Raw genomic sequence first — 24,248 nt, forward strand, 5'->3', positions numbered from 1 at the left:
ATGCAGGGAGCTGATGCGGGACTCGATCCCGGGTCTCCAGGATCACACCCTGGGCTGAAGGCGGTGCTAAACCACGAGCCACCCGGGCTGCCCTGAATATATTTTTTTAAAGCACTGACAAGTTCAGCCAGAGAATTACATCTGCAGTTACTCTGTGTATGCCATTGAATACACATACATTATATAGAATAAAAGTCTTTTTTTTCTTCAGTAATCTTTACATCCAAAGTGAGGCTTGAACTCACAACCCCGAAATCAAGAGCTGCATGATCTACAAACTGAGCCAGACGACCCTAAATAGTCTTTTTTCCCATTCTACAACTTTTAATACCAGCAGTTCCGTCATCTACTCAATCAACAAATATTTATTGAGCATTTACTATAGGTTCTGTTCTATGCTAGATATGGGGATAATGGAATGAGATATCCCTTTGGAAGAAAGGTAGGGAAGCAAAAGGTCATCTCTAAGATGACTACAATAGTTTATGTGGGAAGTACTGAGAGCCTCAAGAAAGCAGCAGTGGGAATGAAAAAGAAGGGACAGGTTTCAGAAAGATTTAAGTTATTACTTACACCAACTGATTACCAGTGTAAAAGGTGAAGGAGAGGAAGTTCAGGATGACACCCAGGTTTCAACTTTGGAGCTTAATTATACTGGAGAAGGAACAGTTTCTATGGTAAGAAATTACCTCAGTTTTGAACTTAGTATTAATATTTTGGATTTTTAAATATATTTGAAGATTATCCTAAGATTTTTTCCCCCAAGGCTGTTAATTATAACAGAAATGTGTATACTACTTGAATATTAAAATATGCTCATGTTCAATACTGGGATGCCCAAGCCAAGAAAACTGGGGGGAACAAAATGATCACCAACACATAAGAGTGCTATCTAATGGAGATATAATGCAATCCACATGTGTAATTTAAACTTTTCTAGAAGCCACATTTAAAAAAACAGGTGAAGTTAGTTTTAGGATAGTATATTTAAGAATATTTAAAATCATTTAAAAATATAATCAATATAACATATTTTGTATTACGTCTTAGAAATTTGGTATGAATTTTATACTTATAACATCTAGCATATCTCAATTCAGACTAGTCATATTTCAAGTGATTAATAGTCACACGTCATTAGTGGTTATAACATTGGACAGTAAAGCTTTATTCAGTTGCAAATACTGAATCTGCATTCAGATTTTTTTAATGGAAGTATAGTTGACACACTATGTTACATTAATGTCAGGTGCACAACACGGTGAATTGACAACCCTATATATTACACTATGCTTGCCACAAGCGTAGCTACCATCTGTCACCATATGATGCTGCTATAATACTATTGACTATATTCCCTATGCTTTACCTTTCACCTCTGTTGTATTGAGATTTTTAGGGCATTTTGATGTAAGACAGAATGCAGGGATTAACTATATATATATATACATATATATATATTTATTTATTTATAAAAGATTTTATTTATTTATTCATGAGAGACAGAGAGAGAGAGAGAGAGAGAGGCAGAGACACAGGCAGAGGGAGAAGCAGGCCCCACTCAGGGAGTCGATCCCGGGACTCCAGGATCACACCCTGGGCCGAAGGCAGGCGCTAAACCACTGAGCCACCCAGGGATCCCCAAGATTTTATTTATTTATTTGTGAGAGACACAGAGAGAAAGAGAGGCACAGACATAGGCAGAGGGAGAAGCAGACTCCATGTAGGGAGTCTGACATGGGACTCGATCCCGGGTCTCCAGGATCATGCCCTGGGTTGAAGACGGCACTAAACTGCTAGGTCACTGGGGCTGCCCAATATTTAACTTTTTAAAAAATACAGATTCTCCTACTGAATATAAAGGTAAACCTTACAAAGCACATACACCTGCAGACTACAAAATGTCCTTTGATACAGTTTTGAGGAGGTCAATACAATTCCCAGTGCTGGAATGGCATTTCCCAGTGTAGAATGGCTAAATCTTAGGATATGACAGCAGAAATACATTTTCAAGTGTGAAATAGACATAATGTTCTGTGATGTATATTCTTTAGTCCCTTACAAATCTCTGAAGAATTGTGGTAGCATTCAAAAGATGGCAATATGACTACCCCCTCTTATAGTAAAGGTGAGGGCCTAATTCTAGAAAATATGATGCCAGCTGCAAACTCCATCCTTAAAAGTCCTTGGTTAGAAGTCTTACATATTGGGGTGCCTGAGAGGCTTAGTCAGGTAAGTGCCCAACTCTTGATTTCGGCTCAGGTTGTGATCTCAGGGTCCTGGGCTCAAGCCCTGAGTCAGGTTCCACAGCTCAGTGTTAGAGTCCACTTGAGATTCTCCCTCTCTCTTTCTCCCTCTGCTCCGCTCCCCCAACCCCTCTGGCTCGTGCTCACATGTGCCTGCACTCTAAAATAAAGAAATAAAATCCTAAAAAAGATTGTTACATATTGTCTACTCAGCTGTACCAGCTATGTACTTTAAGAACTACCATATAGCCGTAGACTACAATTTAGTATAGATAACACGTTAGCTGAAAGTCAGTTATACAATATCTGTAGGCAATATGGATATATTCATAAATCTCATAAAAAGCACCTCATATGAGTAGCAGATAACTAGTTTCTGTTTGCCTACTCTTAGAAATTCCTTAACATGTATAATAATAGAATCTAATTCTCTATCACAATTAATTATAGGTCTGATTCCTTTCTGAATTATCATTGAAATAATGTTTAGTTAATAGGGTCAGTCTTGTTTAATTATTTTGGTGCAGCCATGAATAAACAGGGAATATGATATCAACAATCTAAACTTCTTCGAAGATTGGGACACCTGGTGGCTCAGTTGGTTAAGTGTCTGCCTTCCGCTCTGGTCGTGATCCTGGGGTCCTGGGATTGAGTCCCATGTCCGGCTCCCTGCTTCTGGGGAGCCTGCTTCTCCCTTTGCCTCTGCCCCTCTCCTTGCTTATGCTCTCTTTCTTGTTCATTCTCTTTCTCTCAAATAAATAAAAACTTAAAAAAATAATGAACTTCTTGAAAGATTTAAGTAAATTTCTTATTTATGCTTCCTTGCCTCCCTTTCACTTCTTAATTAATCTTCTATCATTCTGTTATAGGCACAGCACAAAAAATGACTTTGCTAACCTTATATCTAATGAGACAGTAAGCCTCCACATTATCTTTCAAATTCATTTTTTTAAGATTTTGTTTATTCATAACACACACACACACACACACACACACAGAGGCAGAGACACAGGCAGAGAGAGAAGCAGCTGTTCTCTATTTCATGTCCAACTGTCTGACTCCAATGGATGCTTATCCCTCTTCACCTGTCTGTATTATAGTGTTTATGCTTCTCTCTCTTCTCTAAGCTTCTTTGATACCCTCTCTCCAGATTCTCATTCTAAATTTTTGATTCTCCTTCTCATTTTTTTAAAAGTAAGCTCTATGCCCAACATGGGCGTTTAACTCATGACCCCAAGATTAAGAGTCACATGCTCTACTGACTGAGCCAGCCAGGCGACTCTCTTCACTTTTCATCTGTCTACCTCCTCATGATTCCCAGGTCCTTGTTTCTGAAATAACTCCGGATAGTTGAGCTAGACATCAACTACCTCAACCAACAATTATTGCCATTTCCAGAGTTTCTAGCCCAAAATATCAACTGCCCATTAGACTACTAACTTTGGTATGCTTCCAGTAATTCAAACCTAATACATCAAAAAAAGAATGAATAATTTTTCCTTTTAAACTTGCTTCTTTTCTTGGTTATGCAGTCCTTCACACAGCCAAATTAGAAATGCTCCAATCATCTTGACTTCTCCTTTTCTCCTCTTCCTCTAAAACCTTATATCTAATCAGACAGCAAGCCTCCACAATATCTTTCAAATTCATTCATTCTTTCTCTTGCACTATGGCTATTTTTGATTCTGTGCTTCACTATTTCTTAGTTCAATTATTCTAACACTGCCCAAACTGTCCTCTTTATCTTTAAAATTTCCCTTCTTTAATTCCTCCTCCATATGAGTTGCTATCTAAAACCTTGCTTACTTACAATTTTCCCTAAAACTTTTTGATGGTTCTCCTTTCCCTAAAGCAGTGGATCTCCAGCTTTAACATACATTAAAATCACCTGGAGAACTTGTTAAGCCACAGATTGCTGGGCTCTTTCCATCAAAGTTTCTGTGTTAAGAGATCTGGATTTGAGCCCAAGGTCTGTCTTTTTAACAAGTTCTCAAGTAATATTGATGCTTCTGGTCTGGCAATCACCTTCTGGGGTCCAATATCCCAAACAAAAAAGTTCATAATACTTACAAAGCATTAAGATTATTCACATAATCTGCCTCCAGTCTTATCTTTCCATAGGTATAGTTCACAGTTCTCTTAACACATATATTGCCTCTACCTTCTGAATAAAGTCCAGCTCGTGTATACTATACACCAAGATCTTTGTTCATACTGCTTCTTAGGTCCATAATGCCCTTTCCATCACCTTGCTCCTACTCATTCTTAAAGACCAAGATCAAATGTAGTTTGCTACAGTTAAGCTTTCCCCAATCTTTTTAGGAAGTAAAATAAGGTATTTCCTCATTCTCTCTTAGAGATAAATAAATAAACAAACAAACAAATAAATAAATACATAAATGGTAAGTATGGTGACAGATGTTAACTAGACCTGTTGCAATCATTTTACAATATGTACAAATATTGAATTGTTATGTTGCACACCGGAAACTAATATAATGTTATATGTCAGTTATATCTCAGTAAATAAATAATGCTTAAAAATCATACATACACACACAAATAAATAAAATGTTAAATGTTTCAATGGCAGCCTGTGGTTCTCTTTTATGGAGAACACAAAGTATTACATTTTTTTTGTTATATTACATCATATATTACCATGCTTATTTTTATTTCTTATCCATTTCCCTCACTAAACAGTAAGTTCCAAAAGGGCAAGTACTATGCTGTCTTTCTCACCATTGTATTCCCAAAGACAAATAAGTAGTTGGAACTCACAAAATATTTGTTGAATGAATAAACAAATACATCACTTAATCTATTTCTCTAATTAGTTACTGTCATGCCTGTTTGATCTTCATAATGACAGCCCCAAAAGGGCAGGTGTCATATTCTTCCAATTTTGTGATCACAGACCTAATTACCTAGTAGGCTCCTAATAAATGTCTGTTGAATGAATGAATGGCATTTAAGAAATTCTTGTGATTTTGCACAATTCAGTGTCTATGCTGTGAGACTATGATCTTCAAGCTTTGTATATTGTATAAGAAGCATGAAATTGACCACAGAAACTTTATCCAGTTGATACAGTGCTAATTTGGCAGAATTTTAGAAAATGTGAAGAATTTCTGTGATTACTAGCCATTGCAAATGAGATGTCTACATTATGTTAACCATATAATAAAATTTGGGGTAGGATGATTATATGGAAGAAAGAAAAAGTGAACTGGATATTAGAGTGTCATATTTCAAGATTTTATTTTCTATTGAACAGTATCAGGAAGATGGATGCAAACGATATCAATTATAGATTTGACAAAGGATCTAGAAAGACAATATGTTATACAGAGAAAATGCATCTGAAGGTTAATATGGAAGAAATTCACTGACCAACTAAACAACAACATAGTAACAATAACAGCAGCACTTAACATTTATTGTTTATGATATGGCCAGTTTTATGCTAAATATTTTATATGGATTATTTTATTTAATCCTTACATAATCCTATGACATAAACACTACAGGTTTTAACAAATGAGGCTAAACTGCTAAGTAAATTGCCTAATGTCACAAAGCTAGTACATCTAATCAGAGTTGCAAGAGGAACCCCGATCTGACTCCTAAAGCCATATTATTAACCACTATATATCCTCCTGAAAATTTCTGCAACAGAATGGTATAGGTTTATGTCAAAGCTAAAGTATAAAAATTCTAAAAATATGAAATTATTTCAGACTAAGAATTATTGTCAATGAGTTTCACATATACTATTTGTTAACATCATTATTAAATATTTCTAAGTATATGCCATATCTGATATGCCATGTAGACCTGGTTCTTTTGTCCTTTCAACTGGTTTTGGCTTTTACTTATGCCTTTTTAAAACTAAAACTTTCAATTTATTACTGTTTATTTTTCTGCACACCTCACTAAAATGCGATTTCCTAGAAGGCAGAGATTGTATCTGCATCCATGGAACTTAGCACATAGTACACAACCAGTAAATATTTATAGATCTGAATAAGAAGTTTATATTCTAGGCCTCTTTTTCATTAATTTAACTGTATATTCATGAGGAGATTTTTTAAAAAATCAAATTAAAAACAATCGGCCGTTATAGCAAGACAGAGAATACGAACCTATTTTTTAACTGCTAAGTCCAAAGACTCTTAATAAAGAAGCAATGTGTTAAACTATTTTGGGGTAAGAATTATCAGTAAGCTCATTCTAATTTCTAAACATCCACGGACATTAGCAACTTAAAAAAATGTGATTTCATGTATTTTAATATGTATCATATTTTGTTTTGACACATGAACTATTTAATTTCTTTAAATCAAATGACCATGTAAAAAGAATGAAGAAAATTTTTCTCATTTCCTATTTAAATAAACATTTCACCAAATTCAATATACATTTTTGTTAATTTTGGAAAATGTTTTAAATACTTTCATGTAATAACACTGTCTCAAACTATCTACTAAAGGAGACTGATTTCATGTTTTTCTTCTATTTTTTTTAATCTTTTTATTTTTAAAAAAGCGTAGCACAAACATTATCTGCATTGGTGATGTTAGTATCTCTTAAATGTGCCAGCTGGCAAACACTTTTAAATTAAACTACTACAATAAACAACAATGTCAAACAAATAAATTTGCTTTGAGATTTTTAAAAAGCTTTTCAGATAACTCTTACGATAAAACAGTAGGACACACTAGAGTATCGTAAAATCAGAGTTGGAATCATGACCTTTATTAGGTTAGGAGAATTGGATCAAGGACATAGATGTATTCATTCTGAGAGGCCACCATTTTCCTCCTTTGTTGTTCACAAATATAATTCTTCTTTATGGAATATCTACCCTTTCAGTTAAATTCAATCCAACGGATGCAATTCCAAGGCCAGGATCTGTATAATTAGCAATATAAGCATTTAAATTTTTCTTAAGTACATAGGTGAAAAGATAAACAGCAAAGCAAGAGTTAACTGAAACATTCCTCTTTAGAGCAACTGCCTTGAGGAGTGGGGGTTGGTGGATGGCGGGAGGAGGGAGCAAGGCAGGGAGATGCAGAGTTAATCAGGGAGCAAATCCAAAGCCAGGCATGGATAGGCCTCACTAATGAGCCTCAAGTACCCTGCAGTGGTTTTCAAACTTAACTGGCTTCAAACGATGCCACCCCATGACAGAATGCAGCTAGCCATAAGAGGAGGGTGATTAGAATAAATGACTGGAGTAATTAACTCTGATGTGAAACCACCTGATTGGAAAAGAGAAGCCAAGAGCTATTTAGCTGATGGTCCTCCAGTAGAAAAAGGAAGCTTTCCCTTTCTCTTGTGTGGGTGTTCAGTTAGAACTCAACTCTTTCAAGTAGGTATTTGGTAGCACTAATGAAAAGCAGCTTTCATTCAAGGGCCTCTCAAGGGCCTTCCCATTCATTTTGAAAGGGGAAGAATATAAAAGCTTCAAAGTAGAACTAATTTACTTTACTCCCCTACCTCTTAGTGAATTTTGCATTAGTGAAGTCTGCATTAGTATTTATGTTACCAGTCTACCTCCAAATAATGTCATCAAGCACCCCAATTTATATTTATGAAATATCCAGATAAAGATAAAACTTAAAAATTTTCCCTTCTTTAAAAATATTTTCCAATATCCATGTACATGTTAAGTATATGCAATTTTAATTTATCAATTATACTTTAAAAAGTTTAAAAATGTTTACATAGAAAATGTCAAACTTCTAAATTGCTGATCAGGGTCAATACTTCCTTTATAAGTCCCACTGGGATTAATCTTCCTATGGCAAGAGATCCTTGGGTAAGAGAGAAGGATATAAATCCTGAACAGGGTACGTATGTTTTTGAAGAGAAAACAAAGGACAGCGTTAAGTCAGGGAAAGAGAGTACATACTTCTGCAAAAAACAGCTTTCTTATAGAGCAAATTGAGCCAAAGAATCCACCACACTTTCTAGCCTGCTTTATTTTACAAAGAGAGGAATTATAAAGGCTGGGGGCATTACTACCTGCTGTTTTACAAGTCATCATCAATTCATTGGGCCAATGTTGTTCTGTACCTGCTGAGTTAATGTTCCTCGACACACCCCTTCCCCTAAAACAGGTTCACAAGCTGTCCAGTACCAACTACGGTGTAGTAGCGCATGTAACTTAGCAAATGTTTATGCCTAAACTTGGATTTATTTGACAGCTTTACACCTTTGGGCATGATATAATTAAATGTTTTGACAGCTAAACAGAAACTGTATAAATTTAAAAGCTATTAGGAGCTCAGCATCTAGAATTAAAATGAAGTAATTTGCTTATACCCTGAACCTCTTTTAGCAATGCATTCCAATAAAAAGCACAAAGAGAGGAGTAAATGTCTATCCAAATGTTTTAGCTAATTTTTTCACATTTCTTCTATGAAAAATATTCCCTTTATGAATACTGTTAATAACTTTAATAACAACAAAGGGAACATAGCAGATTTAAGATTATCAATATAACCCTTAAACTCTATTTTCTATAATTTTAGAAACAACAGCAATTTTTTAAATAATTTTTTAATTTGTATTTATTTATGATAGTCACAGAGAGAGATAGGCAGAGACACAGGCAGAGGGAGAAGCAGGCTCCATGCACCGGGGGCCCGATGTGGGATTCGATCCCGGATCTCCAGGATCGCGCCCTGGGCCGAACGCAGGCGCCAAACCGCTGCGCCACCCAGAGATCCCTAGAAACAACAGTATTAAAAGGACACCAAAAATAGTGTATATGTGTGTGTGTATACATATAAATATATATATAATTTTTTTAGATTTTTTTTTTTTTTTTTTTTAGTAATCTTTCCACCCAACATGGGGCTGGAACCTACAACTCTGAGATGGAGAGTCACAGGCTCCACTGACTGAGGCAGCCAGGCACCCCAATATATATTTTTAAGGGCCACCACTATCTACTACTTGAAAGGATTTAAAGCAACACAAAAAGAATGAGTGGGTCTTCAAATTCAGCCATTAATGATTCAGGAATTAATCCTTATTCTCCAAGTTGCCAGGTTCCAGATTTTCATAGTATTCTGTGCTACATGGTTCTCTAAAATGTCAATTCTCACTTCTTGTGGAAGGGAGAAATCACAATACTCCTAAGTCACTGCTTACTTTCAGAAAAACTCACTGTTCATTATCTAAGCTGCAGAAAATGACCCCATGAGTAGTACTACTCAAATACATAGATGAAAAAGCTCAGCTACTTCTCTAAAAATGAAAACAAAACAAAACAAAAAAACAACACCGAAACCCTGGAAAGCAAAGTTGTCCATTAAACTATCATTTTTTATTTTTATTTTTTATTTTATTTTTTTAATAAATTAATTTTTATTGGTGTTAAACTATCATTTTTTAAAATGAAAGCTGATTTATATCGAATAATTGCATCATGTTACATTCTGGAAAGCACCTACAGAGAACTGGCTTACAGTGTAACAAAAAAGCTCATGTAAACAATATCTAAGACCATTACTAAAGCATTTGGACTCTATCAAATATATAAAACATTTAAAATCTACTTTTCATTATGTAATGACCTGAGGAGATACTGTACCCACACTAAAGGTAACAATGATAAGTTTATTTTAAAAAAAATTCAATGAAATGTTTAGAAACAGTTCACTTCTCATGTGGTGTTTATATTTCACTTTATCATCCTTTTTGGAAAGACAGTTCTAAAGAGAGAAACTTCTATGAACCAAATCCTGTTTAACTTGCATATGCTGATGTCAAGTAATTTAAAAAACATTTTCTAAAAAGAGCTTCTTATGTTCACATCTAAAAACAATATGACATTATCTAATTGTTCTCTTCCTCTCACTCGTGTTTACAGGATGGATATCTTTCTGTGTACCATATTTGGATCTACTGGAACATAGCCTGAAACTGGATTAAACTTTTTCCACGTTTGAAATATCTGATAGTGCCAACTGTATGGATAAGGGACTTGAGGACCCAGAAGCTGAGAGTTCCAATCTGGACACTTTTTTTTTTTAATGAATGAACCTATCATTCAATTATTTAAATACTAGTTATCATTCAATCATTTAAATACTAGTTATAAGTCTCAATATTCTTAGTAGACGGATAATTGTTTGAATACTTAGTAAATTTAGACCTAAAGGAGAGTGTTACCTGGTATAAATAAGAAATTGATACTATTAAAATACTATATATTAAGAATATCTTAAGAAATGTCTTGTTTCTCTTCTCCAAAGATAACATGTATTGAAAAATAGTATCAGATATATTTGACAAAGATGTATACAGCTTTCAGATCCTCTGATTAGAATGAGATAATCAGTGGCACTGATCTAATTTAGCTAAAAGAACAGAAACTAGAATTTAACCCATGTTATCTTTTTATAGGTAAGAGAACTATGTTGAAAATGTTTAATAATCGCTGTTATAGCTATAGGGATACAATGAACACACATAAAATAGTTGAGATCCACTGAACATACATAAAATATACTAATTTCATAAACATAAGACTCAAATGATTATGAGATGAACCTTTATTTTCTGTATTGCTAAAAAATAAGAATGGCTGCAAAATAATTGTAACAAAGTACTTTATCATGCAGAATTTTAATTTTATACTAACTGAAAAGCTGTCAGACTTCTTAAACATAAATTTTATTAAGTATTGTATGTTTATTAAAAATGAAATAAACTGATTATCCATAAAAAGTTTCAGGTCCAATTCTTCTGAACTACTTCCTGAGTCAAAGATGTTGAAGTCTGTATTTTTCCACACAACATTGCCCACGATGCCTTTACGAGCATTAGTGAAACACTTCTTTTTTTTTTTTTTAAGATTTTATTTATTTATTTATTTATTTATTTATTTATTTATTTATTTATTTATTTATTTATTTATTTGATAGAGTGAGGGGGAAGAGAAGTAGTAGAGGGAGAGGGACAGACTCCCAGGGAGCATGGATCTCTTGACCCTGAGATCATGACCTGAGCCAAAACCAAGAGTCCGACACTTGACTATGCGACTCAAGTGCCCCCAAAGTCAATTCATTTATTTTATTTTATTTAAGATTTTATTTATTTATTTGAGAGAGAGAGAGAGAGAGCAGAAGGAGGGGGAGAGGGAGAAGCTGAGCAGGCCGCCAGAGGCCTGGCTCTCAATCCCAGGACCCCGGGATCATGACCTGAGCCAAAGTCAGATGCTTAACTGACTAACCCACCCAGGCAACCCTGATTAATTTTTAAAAAATAACGTCTATAAGTCTGCCTTTTCCTCCACTGAGCTATCTTAAAGACATGATTCACAGCTCTTTCATATTTGTTCCCATGCCTAAGAGAGTTATTGGTATATAGTAGGGGCTTTAATTGCTACTTAAAAAAATATTTTATTTATTTATTCATGAGAGACACAGAGAGAAAGAGAGGCAGAGGCACAGGCAGAGGGAGAAGCAGGCTCCATGCAGGGAGCCCAACTTGGGACTTGATCCCAGGTCTCCAGGATTACACCCTGGGCTGAAGGCGGCGCTAAACCGCTGAGCCACCTGGGCTGCCCATCTACTTTTTGAAGTGTAAGGAGGATGGTTGTCCTACTCAAAGGATTCATAGTTCTATTCCCATCACCATTCTTGATGGCTTCAGAATTCATACTAATGGTTCCTCTCTGCAGTCACCTTTAAGTGTTAACGTACTTTTGGGATCCCTGGGTGGTGCAGCGGTTTGGCGCCTGCCTTTGGCCTAGGGCACGATCCTGGAGACCCAGGATCGATTCCCACGTCGGGCTCCCGGTACATGGAGCCTGCTTCTCTCTGCCTGTGCCTCTGCCTCTCTTTCTCTCTCTGTGACTATCATAAATAAATAAAAATTAAAAAAAATATATTAAAAAAAAAAAAAGTGTTAACATACTTTTGACTTAATAATCCAAGCAGCTCAAATCTAAATGTCCTTGAATAATATAACTTCTTTTCTGCTGGTTAATTTTTCTTTCAAACATGTCTTTTATCCTCACTTCTTGAAATTTCTTTTATTTTTAAATTACAAAGTACATAATAAAAACAGCTAATAAGTATTGGCTTACTATTTGAGTACAGTGATAATTTGCTTAAATGATATCAATTAAATTTCCAACAACCTTATGTCTTCAAAATAGATGTACTAAACCACTATAAGCATATTTGCTTCCCATATGATGAAATATTATGGGAACAGGCTAACAGACCTGGATTCCAAGCCTGACTAAAATGATTATAAAATGGTGGGCAACAGTTAAGTTCTCAAAGCTTCAATCTGCTCATCTCTAAAATAAAAAACTAATACATTCCTCATAAAATTATTGCAAGAAATAAATTATATACCTGGTACAGAGTAAATTCTTATTAGATGGTTGGTTCCCTTTCAAGTTTTCCTTCCTTGGTGGTGGGCATCCAAAGTGGCCCCTAATGATTCTCACCTCTTGGGATTTATGCTCAGCTAGTCAGTTAACCTATATAACCAATTGGATACAGCTGAAATAACACACTGGGACTTTTGAGACTACATCATAAAAGAAACTGTGGCTCCCACCCTCTATTTTCAATTGGTTGCTTTGGGGAAAGTCAGCTGCCATATGGTAAAGTTATTCAAGCAGCTCTATGGAGAGGTCCTTGTGGTAGGGAACTGAGGTCTCCTGCCAACTCACCAACAATGTGATCAAGTCATCTTAGAAACTCATCTTCTAGTCCTAGTCATACCTTGGATTACTGTAGCTCCAACAAACATCTTGACTACAATCTAATGAGAGACAGAGAGTCAGAACCACCTAGCTAAGCCACTCCCAAATTCCTGATCCAAAAGGACAATGCAAGATAATAAAGGCCTACTGTTTTAGCTGTTAAATTTTGGAGTAACTTGTTACACAGCAATAGATAACTAATACATCGTCTAGTTTACATTTTCCTTAGACCTCCCTGACCTGTTTTAACCCATACCAGACCCCATGGTGTTTATTTTCAACTAGAATTTTTTTTTATAAGCAACCTAGACTCTTCCCCAACTTGACTCTTCTTATACCTATGTTGTTAATACAATTTTGAGAAATGCAACAATCCATTTTTCTAGCTTCTATATATAGGCTGTCATGCTTCATTACAGAAAAATCAAAACACATACCAATAATTTTACTGTAACTCAAGCTCTCTATCTTCAGCAGAGCCTCAAATTCTACTCTGATTATTTTTGTGTTTCTAGTTCACTAATGTCATACTCCCTTCGGTATATACTCTAAATTATATACCTGCCTCACTTTCTTTCTCCATAGATTATTTGGCCTTCGGCTTCAAAAAGAGGATATAACTTTTTAATTTTCTTCTCCATTGCAAAATGTTTATATTTTCCCTGTGCTTTGGGGTAAGAAGTGTCCTCATATTTCCTAAAAAAGGGCTATCTGCCTGGTTTTTCTTTTTTTTTTTTTTTTTTTTCTGCCTGGTTTTTCAATTTCTCCCTAAGTTATATCTTCTCTGAAACTACTCAGATTTTGCTACCTAGAAAGAATCTTCCCTTTAACTCCCTTGTATCTCAGAATCACATCTTTCATTATATATCATACTCTTCAAAAGAAGCCATATTCACACACTCCACAATCTCTTCACTCAACTCCTTGAAATCTAGATTTTACCACAGTCTATTGAAATTTTCTATTGAATGCTGCCAATATTCTCCCCTTTAGCTCTGAAATGAAAAAAAATTTTCCCTCTATGAGAGTGAACTATTGTGGTAGAGACTATTTGTCACTCAGTATCCACTCTTACTTTCTTTAATAATAAAAATCTAAGTCAGAGATACATTCAACAGTCTCCTTCCTAATGTGATGAGGTTGTGTCACCAAATTATGGTAAATAAGATGCAAACACTGGTAATATGTTCCACTTCTTTTCCTTTCTGTCTTTCTAGTGACTAGGAAGCAATGGAAACTAGCCCAGAGATGGATAACTGGCAAATTTACTCTCTAGCTTTAGACTCCTTTTCTCCAAATATGAGAAAACCACGAAGAAAGCCTAAATATTACTACCAGTAACAAACTGAAAGTATGTAAGTCCCATGTACACGAAAGAGAAATATTAAGACTCTAGGATACAGCAGCTTAAACATAACTGAGAACAACTTAGTTTGTACCATAACTAATACACCCAGGATATTGGTCAGGGTCCTAGCAGAAAACAGAAGGCACAATTAGATGGAATTCTTTTTTTTTTTTTTTAACTCTTTTTATTGGAGTTCAATTTGCCAACATATAGCATAACACCCAGTGCTCATCCCATCAAGTGGCCGGCCCCCTCAGTGCCCATCACCCAGTCACCCCAACCCCCCGCCCACCTCCCTTTCCACCACCCCTTGTTCGTTTCCCAGAGTTAGGAGTCTCTCATGTTCTGTCTCCCTCTCTGATACTTCCCACTCATTTTCTCTCCTTTCCCCTTTATTCCCTTTCACTCTTTTTTACATTCCCCAGATGAATGAGACCATATAATGTTTGTCCTTCTCTGACTGACTTATTTCACTCAGCATAATACCCTCCAGTTGCATCTACCTCGAAGCAAATGGTGGGTATTTGTTGTTTCTAATGGCTGAGTAATTAGATGGAATTCTAATGAAAGTTCAGCTCACATATAGGGTCAAGGAAATCAACAAGCCATTCTGAGGAACCAGCAGACTTATAAAAATGAGAAGCCATTACAACCCACAGACCTGAAGGGGCAGGCAGAGGAATTTACTAGAGATTATTGAGTGGTGAAGTTATAGAAGGAAAACTGCCTGGGTGTAGCTATAGCAAGTCTACAGTCCAGAAGTGGTGGTGATTGGTAATGTTACCTTTTCCTACTCTCCTATAACCTGCCATTTCCAATCCTTAGTGATCAGCCCTCCAGGGCATAAAGAGAAGGGCATGGGGATAATGACTTGGAGGAAGAAGAGAGGGAGGAAGGATAATAAGTATACCTTTTAGCAAATCAAAAGTATGGTATCACTTAAGGATTTGGTACCTTTGACCCACTCTGAAGCATACTTTTAATGTCCAATTCCTCTCAAAATACTCTCTTCTTTCTTATTTTTTTTTCTTTTCTTTCTTATTTTTAACACTACCATCCATTCTTACCTCTCCAGCTGCCGTGTGTGTGTGTGTGTGTGTGTGTGTGTATATATATATATGTATATTTTGTGGGTTCTGCTCACTTTTCTTGCTCTCAGAAGAGTTATTTCCTTGAGCTTTGTCCCTGGATTTCTTGCCTCTATGCCAAATATTATACAAGGTAAAGTCATGAATTCCCTCTACCTGTACTGAACTATAATTCAATATAGATGCACACCAATTCTCTATCTCTAATACTGATCTCTCTTCTAATTGCTAAACCAAAGTTTGCATACTTAAATATCTATAAAATCTAGGTAGGTAAAACATAAGTTAATAAGGCATACTGGATATTGAACAGTAGAGATACAGATTGAAGAAAACTAGAGAGATATGCCTATCTACAGGTGTGGCCATGACTTTGCTCTAGTTCTAAGGCAGTCAGATATTCTACTTTTAAAGAAAGGCTAGAAATCTAAATTTAAGAATGGATAGTGTTAAAAATAAGAAAGAATAGAGTATTTTTAGAGAAACTGTACATTAAAAGTATGCTTCAGAGTGGGTCAAAGGTACCAAATCCTTATGTGATACCATACTTTGAATTTGTTAAAAGGTATCTCTATTCTCTGTTCTATTTTTAAAATGATGGGAACCCAACTCCTTTTATTACAATATCAGGTTGTTTATTTCAGGAACAAATTTGAAAGCCCTCTCATTAAAGAACACTCAGAAATGCTAAACAAAACAAATATGCCTTCTTAAAACTTTATTTTGAAATAACCTGACTTACAGAAAAATTGCAAAAATTTAGTATACTTGATGCATACCCCTCATACAACTTTTACAAATTTTAACAACTTACATAACTATATAATATCAAAACCAGAAAATCTATGTTGTTAACAACACTTAACTAGGTGATTTTTACCATTTTCCCCTCAATGCCTCTTTTCTGTTCTAGCACCAAATAGAGAATCTCACATTGTATTTAGTTGTTGTGTCTACCAATTTCGGGGGTGGGGGGTTGGGGGGTGGGGGAGGTGGAAGTAAGCTTTTAAATGAAAACTGATTTAGAAGGGAAACAGCAAAAGAAATCCCCAGGAGTCACAAACAATTAACAACAATAAAATGAAAAAATTGTATTAGCAAGTTATAAACAGGTAAAGATAACCTCTGGGTGTTTTTTTCCAGTCTCAGTCATGGAGGATTTTGGTTTTAATGCCCATGTAGAAAAAGTAGAGGATGCCTTGGCTCCTCTCTTCTGGTGGTGAGGGTGGAGGGATTGGAAGTGAGGTATTATTACACATAAAACTGGAACCCACAAAGAGCCATGCATCAAGGAAAAGAGGGACCAGAAGAAACATCTATGCACCAACATAAGGTTATAAGGGCAAACGTATCCATCTTCATTTGGGCTTAGACTAGGAAAGCTTTCCCTATGAATTTATATCTACAGGTCTGTCCCTTAAATATACACGGGATTTAAAAATATAACCAAGAGGTTTGAAATTTACATACAAATTTGTTCTAGGCTTTAGAAGAGGGAAAGGCAAAACACTCTGGAGCGTCACACTATCAATCAAAGATTCTAATGGGTAGGAGCTCTCCTAAAGAAAAATACACAATCCAAAATTACCAAATATATGAGGATATGGACTGTCGAGTAAGAGTTATTAAATAGTACAAATGGAACACAATAATATTGAATAGGGCTGTTAAGATAACTGTTTTAAGCTATTAAAAGCATACAAGGAATGAGAATTTAAGAAAATAATTTTTCAAGTTGATTCAAAAAACCACCAAAAAATTCTAGGAAAAAAGTCACTAGATTTATATTGGATTGCTTAACTAGGGGATTTGAAATAGCTGAAATGGCAACTGGTGATCTAAAATATATGAGGAAATTACAAAAATAGAACACAGGGAAATAATAAAATGGAAAATACAAAAGAGAGGCTTAGTCATGGAAGATAGAAGGAAAAGGTTCAACATACAACTAAAAGGAATTCTATCAAGAATGGGGAGGAGACACTATCAAAATAATTCCCGAGAACTTCTGAGAATGTACTTAAGACACAAATTTTTACTCAGAATACAATATAAGTCCCAAGCAGAATATAAAAATAAACCCACACTTAGACATATTATAATAAAACTGCAAAATATTAGACAGTTGTAAAAATGTTAAAAGCAACCTGAAAAGGAACAGCTAATAGATTTTTCAACAGTAATGACAAAGATGAGAAACTAATATAGTATTTTCTAAATTCTAGAAGAGAAAATAATAGTCAACCTAATAACCAAAAAGTGAGAATAAAAAAAATCATTTTAGGTGAAAAATACCATGTCAAAAATCATTTATGCAGGTTTATATTGCCCATGGGCTATTACCAGTTTACGACTTCTGCTCTACATCTAGAACTTAAATTCTCTGTTTTTCTCCACCTGGGTGTTACACCAACATCTACAATTCAACCTGTCCAAGGATGAACATCACTGTTTATTTCCAAAACCTTTCCTCTTCTTGACTTCCCATTCCTGTTTAAATTTACCACCAACTTCCAGTCACCTAAAGTCAAAACCTTAGAATACCATTTAACTTCTATTCAGATACAAAATCCTACAAAACTACCTATATATTTGTCTTTTGTGCCACACATTCCCACTGTCACCATTCTGCTTCAGGCTCATATTATCTGGACATTTGAAGAAGCCTTCTAAATTGATTTCAAAACTGTCAAAATTATCCTCCATTCAATCCTATATATTACTAGAGTAACCTTCCTAAATTGGCACTCCAGACATAGCACTCTTCTCCACAAAATTCTTAAATGTGCCTCTGCTCATAGAGTAAATCCAACTCTTTATCATGGTATTCAAGTCCTTCTGAATATCTGACCTCAAACTCCCTTTAGAGTGTTAAGTTTTAACTACTCTCTTTTCTGCATTGGTCAGACTGGATCACCATTAGCCAAAATAGCTTGTTCTTTCTCTTGTATGTGTCTGTACACATTCTTTCCTTTACTGAAATTCAATTAAAATAAAAATTTAACAGATATCTACAGAAGGTCTCCTAGGTATAAGCAGCAGGAAAGTGGAAGCAGCAGCTTTTTGGAAGAATTGGTTTTATTTTTGTTTATGTTTTGGTGCTAACTATGCTTTATTCACTTATATACAGCTAGTTCTTTGCCTGAGTCTCATGAGAGAATGCCCTTAACCTCCTCTTCCTTCATTCTTTCCTCTGTTTAATATATTCACACACATTTCCACCTATCAACTAAAGTGTTCACACAGAAGCCAGATAATCATCCCTAAGCAAACTGTAGAGGGGCTTACTGCATTTCAGGGATAGTGGAGCAAAGTAACAAGAGTACTCCAGATTCTCTTAGACTGAGGATCCTATTAATATTATACTGGTGACCTGGAGCTATCAAAGAGCCTGCTAAAGAAAGATAACATCATTATCATCATGTCATTTTTACCAAAGAAGTAAATACATGAATTCTGATTTAGCTGATCATAAAATTAAGCAAAATATTCCATGTATATTTATAAATTAAGTATTATTTGAAGTAAATATATTTGTGTATAAAACTAGAAATGCTGCTCTCACATGGTGGTTCTAAATTACTCAGAAAAGTCTCCCTTGAAAAGACGGTTTTGAGAGTTTTGAGATGGGTTTCAAAATAAAGAACAGACATGATTCATGAAATGAGTGGTAAATTCTCTCAATTTGATGGCTACTATAAAAAATGTATCAAAATCAAAGTTGTTTGTTCACTCCCTAAAAAAAACAATTATCTCAACTGAATAAGCAGTTATGAAATTTAAAAAGCAGAGATTGAGATCAGGAAAGGAAATTAAGGGTTGTCCCATCTTTGGCTAAAAGTTCAAGGTCAGCTAGAAATTCAAGCACTGTAATCTTGTGATTTTTGTAGATTTTTGGAAGAATTGGTTTTATTTTTGTTTATGTTTTGGTGCTAACTATGCTTTAGATTGGCCTTGGCAAAATGTTTCTATAAAAGGCCAGAGAGAAAATAGTTTGGGCTTCACCATATGATCATTATCACAATCACTTACCTGTTATTGTAGCTCAAAGGCAGCCATAGACAATATAAACAAGTAAACATGGTGGCTGTGTTCCAATCAAAGTTTATTTACAAAAACAGGCAGCTGGCTGGATGTGGCCCATGAGCCATAGTTTACTGATCTCTGTTTTAGACTCATAAAAATAGCTTTTAAATAAATTAGTTCAATTTTGATCTTTTTTCCCCACTAAAAGAAGGTGATTACATATAGAATTCAGTATAGAATCCAAACTAACAAGAACCCAAAGCTCTGCAGATGGCCCTAATGCCTCAGGAAATACGGCTTCTATCTCTTCCCTGGAGGTATTTTCCTTTTCTGTACTTCACGGGCACCTAAAACTGCCTCAGAAGACTTCCAATTTGAAAGAGAACAGCTTCTTCCTCAGTAGAACTGGAAACGTAGTCTACCATCAGACTTAGAATTGTTTAGAATCTGACTTAGAATCTGTTTAAGAATCAAAAGGCTCCTTCCAGGCCAACTGTGACAAATAGGTAAGTTATTTATTTTTAGTCATCCTCAATTTTCTTAAAATAGAGGTAATATCTACAGAGGAAGAATAAAAGAATGCCTATAACAATGGCTGGCACAGGTAGGTATTTAAGAAATAACCGTCCTCTTTTAGTTTACCACTTAACCTCCTTAGCCACAAAACTCCCTGACCTAAGTTCATTCATTTATTCTATCACTACATATTCATTTAGGATTTACCATACATGTCAAGGATTGTGCTAAAACTGGGGAGGTAGCAGTGAAAAACACTGACAAAGTACCTGTTCTCATTTTTCTGAGAAGACTAACATTAAGACACAAATTATTCAACAAGATAATGATGAGTAGTACAAAGTGATGAGATATACAATAATTGAAAATTCTGAACAGAATGAGTAGGAAAGGTTCCTCTAGAAAGGTGACATATGACTTGAGACTTAAAGGATAAAAATCAGGTAGTCAAAGAAGTAGTTGAGGAAAGAGTACTCTAGATGGATTGAACAAGTACAAAATTCTAGAGTTTATTTTTCTTAAAGATTTTATTTATTCATGAGAGACACACAGAGAGAGGCAGTGACACAGACAGAGGGAGAAGCAGGCTCCACGCAGGGAGCCCGATGTGGGACTCAATCCTGGGACCCCAGGATCACGCCCCGGGCCAAAGGCCGATGCTCAATCACTGAGCCACCCAGGGATCCCCAAAATTCTAGAGTTTAGAAAAGTTTTGGCACATTCAACATCAGAAAGGAAATAAGACTCATCTCCTGAGCTAGTTATTGCCAACAATAGCCACTATTCAATTCTGTTCATGCCAAACAACACTCTTTTCTGCTCTGCTACTTCAGCCATTCTACATCCCCACCAACTGCATAGAATGCCAATTCTATATACTACTCACTGCTCACCACAATATCAAAACTCCACCATCAAGTTAACAGCCTATATACATTGTATAATCCTATAGTCAATACTTGATCTTTATTTTATTTTATTCAACCAAACTGCATCCCCTTACTATTTTTTAATTCTGGTATAATTAATGTACAGTGTTGTAATTCGTTTCAGGTGTATAACATAGTGATTCAATAATTCTATACATTACTCACTGCTCACCATGATAAGTGTATTCTTAGTCCCCTTCACCCATTTCACCCATACCCATTCCCCCACCACCTCCCCTCTGGTAACCATCAGTTTATTCTATATAATTGAGTCTGTTTTTTTGGTCTCTTTTTTTTTTAAGATTTTATTTATTTATTCATGATAGAAAGAGAGAGAGAGGCAGAGACACAGGCAGAGGGAGAAGCAGGCTCCATGCAGGGAGCCTGACGTTGGACTCCAGGATCAGGCCCTGGGCTGAAGATGGCACTAAACCGCTGAGCCACCTGGGCTGCCCCTGGTCTCTTTAATATTTTGTTTTGTTTCTTAAATTCTGCATATGAGTGAAATCGTACATGGTATTTGTTAGGACTTGTCTTTTCTAATTTTGATAATACTCATCCATCCATATCAGGTATGGAATGATATTTCATTGTAGTTTGATTTGCATTTCCCTGATGAGTAATAGCACTGAGCACATTTTCACACATGTTGGCCATTAGTAAAGTATTGTAAAGTATTCTTTGAGAAATAGCTATTCAAGTCTTTAACACATTTAAAAAATCAGATTATTAAGTTTTTTTTTATTATTGAGTTGTAGGAGTTCCTTACATATTTTGAAAATTAAGCCCTTATCTGATAAATGCTTTGAGAATCTCTCATTCCATGGGTTTCCTTTTCATTTTATCAATTGTTTCCTTTGCTGTGCATAAGCTTTTTAGTATAATATAGGCCCACTTGTTTATTTTTGTATTTGTTGCCTATGCTTTTGGTATCATATCCATGAAATCATTGCCAAGACCAATCTCATGAAGCTCTTCCACTATGTTTTCTTCTAGTTTATGGTGATAGGTCTTAGGTTTAAGTCTTTAACTAAGTTTGGGTTGATTTTTGCACATGGGGCAAGATAAAGCAGTAACACAATCAAACTTAATGTGGACGACAGCATGGAATAATTCTCCAAACACAACTAGACTGAAGAAATGTGGAAAGCTTGGGCTGTTGGCCCCCACCCAGGCTCCTACCTGGATACTCCATGCTGACTCAGGAAACTCCAGACTTCCCCTTTAAACTCCATAGTCTGTGACCCTGAAGGCATGGCCAAGGCTTTCTCATTCTCCATTCTCCCAGTTGGGAGCTGGTGAATGGTGAGCCCTTCTCTGGAGCCCATCTAGCTGGGCATAGGCCAAAAGGTGAGCAATAAAGTATTAGGACAGATGTAGTCGGCTGCCTTCCCTAGTCTGCCCAGAAATATCTGAGACATAGGACAACAACATTCACTGCAAAGTTATATAAGAAGTTTTAATCAAGAGAAATTCCCTATGATATACATGTCATGCAGTAAAGAATGCTTTAACAGCAAGTACCAGAAAAGTTTTACTGTGATCTCAGCAAATAAGGGTTTATTTTTCTCATGCAATAAGAATTCTGCAGGTAGGCAACTGGTGATTTTATATTCTGCAACTTCACTGAAATCTTCTATTCCTTTTTTTTTTTTTGACAGAGAGAGAGAATGTGCAAGAGAGAGTTGGGGAGGGGGGGTAAGCAGAGCAAGAGGGAAAGAGGGAATCTTAAGCAAGCTCCATGCTCAGCATGGAGCCTGATGTAGAGCTCAATTTCATGACTCTGAAATCATGAACCGAAATCAAGAGTCAGATGCTTAACTGACCGAGCCACCCAGGTGCCTCGCATCTATTAGTTCTAATAGTTTTTTGTCTGAGTCTTTAGGGTTTTTGCATATAAGATCATGTTATTTACAAATTTGGACAATTCTACTTTTAGTTTTCTGATTTGGAGGACTTTTCTTTCTTTTTCTCACCTAATTTACTCTGGCTAGGACTTCCAAATCATCAGATTTACTATAAAACCATTAACCTAATACTTGTTATATCAACAACAAATGATTCTTCCAAAGTTCAAATAAGATGTATAAAATTGCTTTGAAAATTATGAAGTACTTCCCATATGAAATATGGGATTAGAAAGAAAGGGTAATGGACTTGGATACTGGAAATGCAATTTTGAATTTTTTGCTCCTTATTAATTGTGTAACCTTGTCTATCAGCCTGAGTTTCTAGAAAATTAGGAATATCTTTATTACTGGCCCCAAGGACATTATGAAGCTCAAATGATTGAGAAGTAAAAAGCTATTTGTAAATGTTAAATATATACAAATTTAAGTTATTACTATTATACATTCTTTGGTCATAATTTCTAAGTCTTATACCAAAAATACTACTATTATTAATAATTAATAAGGAATAAAATATGCTTAGGAGCTACAACTTTTTATTGGTTACAGTTGCTGTTAAATATCATGAGACTTTTAAGCAGAAACATTGCCAGCTTTAGTAAAAGTGCTTTAACACTTTAGTGTGAAGTATTTATTTTTAAATAGTCTACCAATATGCAGACAATAGAGCAATTATTCAGTTCATGCAATGTTTTGCACATGGAAACCTGTGTTCATAATTAACCATTTTGGGTGTCATTCATAAATTATGCAGTACACAGTGAACCTGTCTACTAAGTAAATTAAGAATGCCTATACTATGTAGCCACTGATGTAGACTAGGACTTGATTTAAAATCTTTAGAAACAGAGGATTACTTTAATTCTCCAAGTGGGAGAGGAAAAAGTCCTATCTCTTTAACAAATAGTATTTCAAATCTCTGTTAAGACCTGCAATTTTCAACATGCCTATTTAGGAGATCATAGGTCAGGTTTTATAATATAACACATTGTAAGTAAGTAATTAATCATGATTGCAAACCAAAGCCCAATTTATAGGAGCTTAGAGTTTATCATATCTGTTTTACATATATGTTCCACACTAAATTAAAAGTGCCTTATCCTTGTCTGTCCTCATGGTCATAACAGCTAGCATCTGTATTTGGCCACTTGACAATCATCTGAATTAAAAAACTGTAAGTCCATGTCTTCTAAATTTCACATACCTTACCATCATTTTAAATAGCATTCCAAATCATGTCAATCATTAGAGGTAACAAGATATTTTACTATTAACATAAACCCTCACTTCTGATGTGTAAGTTGCTAATAGGCTACCTGTCCAGTTTGCTTTTTGAACTCCATTGAACACTGATCCTCTCAGCAAGGCAGGACATATTATTATTTTTTTGCTCATTTACTGTTCTCTGCTAGACTGATCAGCAATCCCTAAAAGGTACATAATA

At 35.4% G+C, this 24,248-nt stretch overlaps 2 protein-coding genes across 14 annotated transcripts in view; one reads left to right on the forward strand and one right to left on the reverse strand.

Moving 5' to 3' along the window:
- Positions 1-10,352, forward strand: part of DCLK2 (doublecortin like kinase 2) — a 246,421-nt gene extending 236,069 nt beyond the window's left edge. The window contains exon 17 of the mRNA XM_025439513.3: positions 10,132-10,352. Coding sequence (XP_025295298.1) covers positions 10,132-10,182 — 51 coding nt within the window. The 3' untranslated portion in view covers positions 10,183-10,352. The remainder of the gene's footprint in view (positions 1-10,131) is intronic.
- Positions 1-24,248, reverse strand: part of LRBA (LPS responsive beige-like anchor protein) — a 728,875-nt gene that overhangs the window by 81,614 nt on the left and 623,013 nt on the right. The window lies entirely within an intron of this gene.

The sequence above is a fragment of the Canis lupus genome, chromosome 15 (assembly GCF_003254725.2).
Source record: "Canis lupus dingo isolate Sandy chromosome 15, ASM325472v2, whole genome shotgun sequence".
Taxonomy (NCBI): Eukaryota; Metazoa; Chordata; class Mammalia; order Carnivora; family Canidae; genus Canis; species Canis lupus.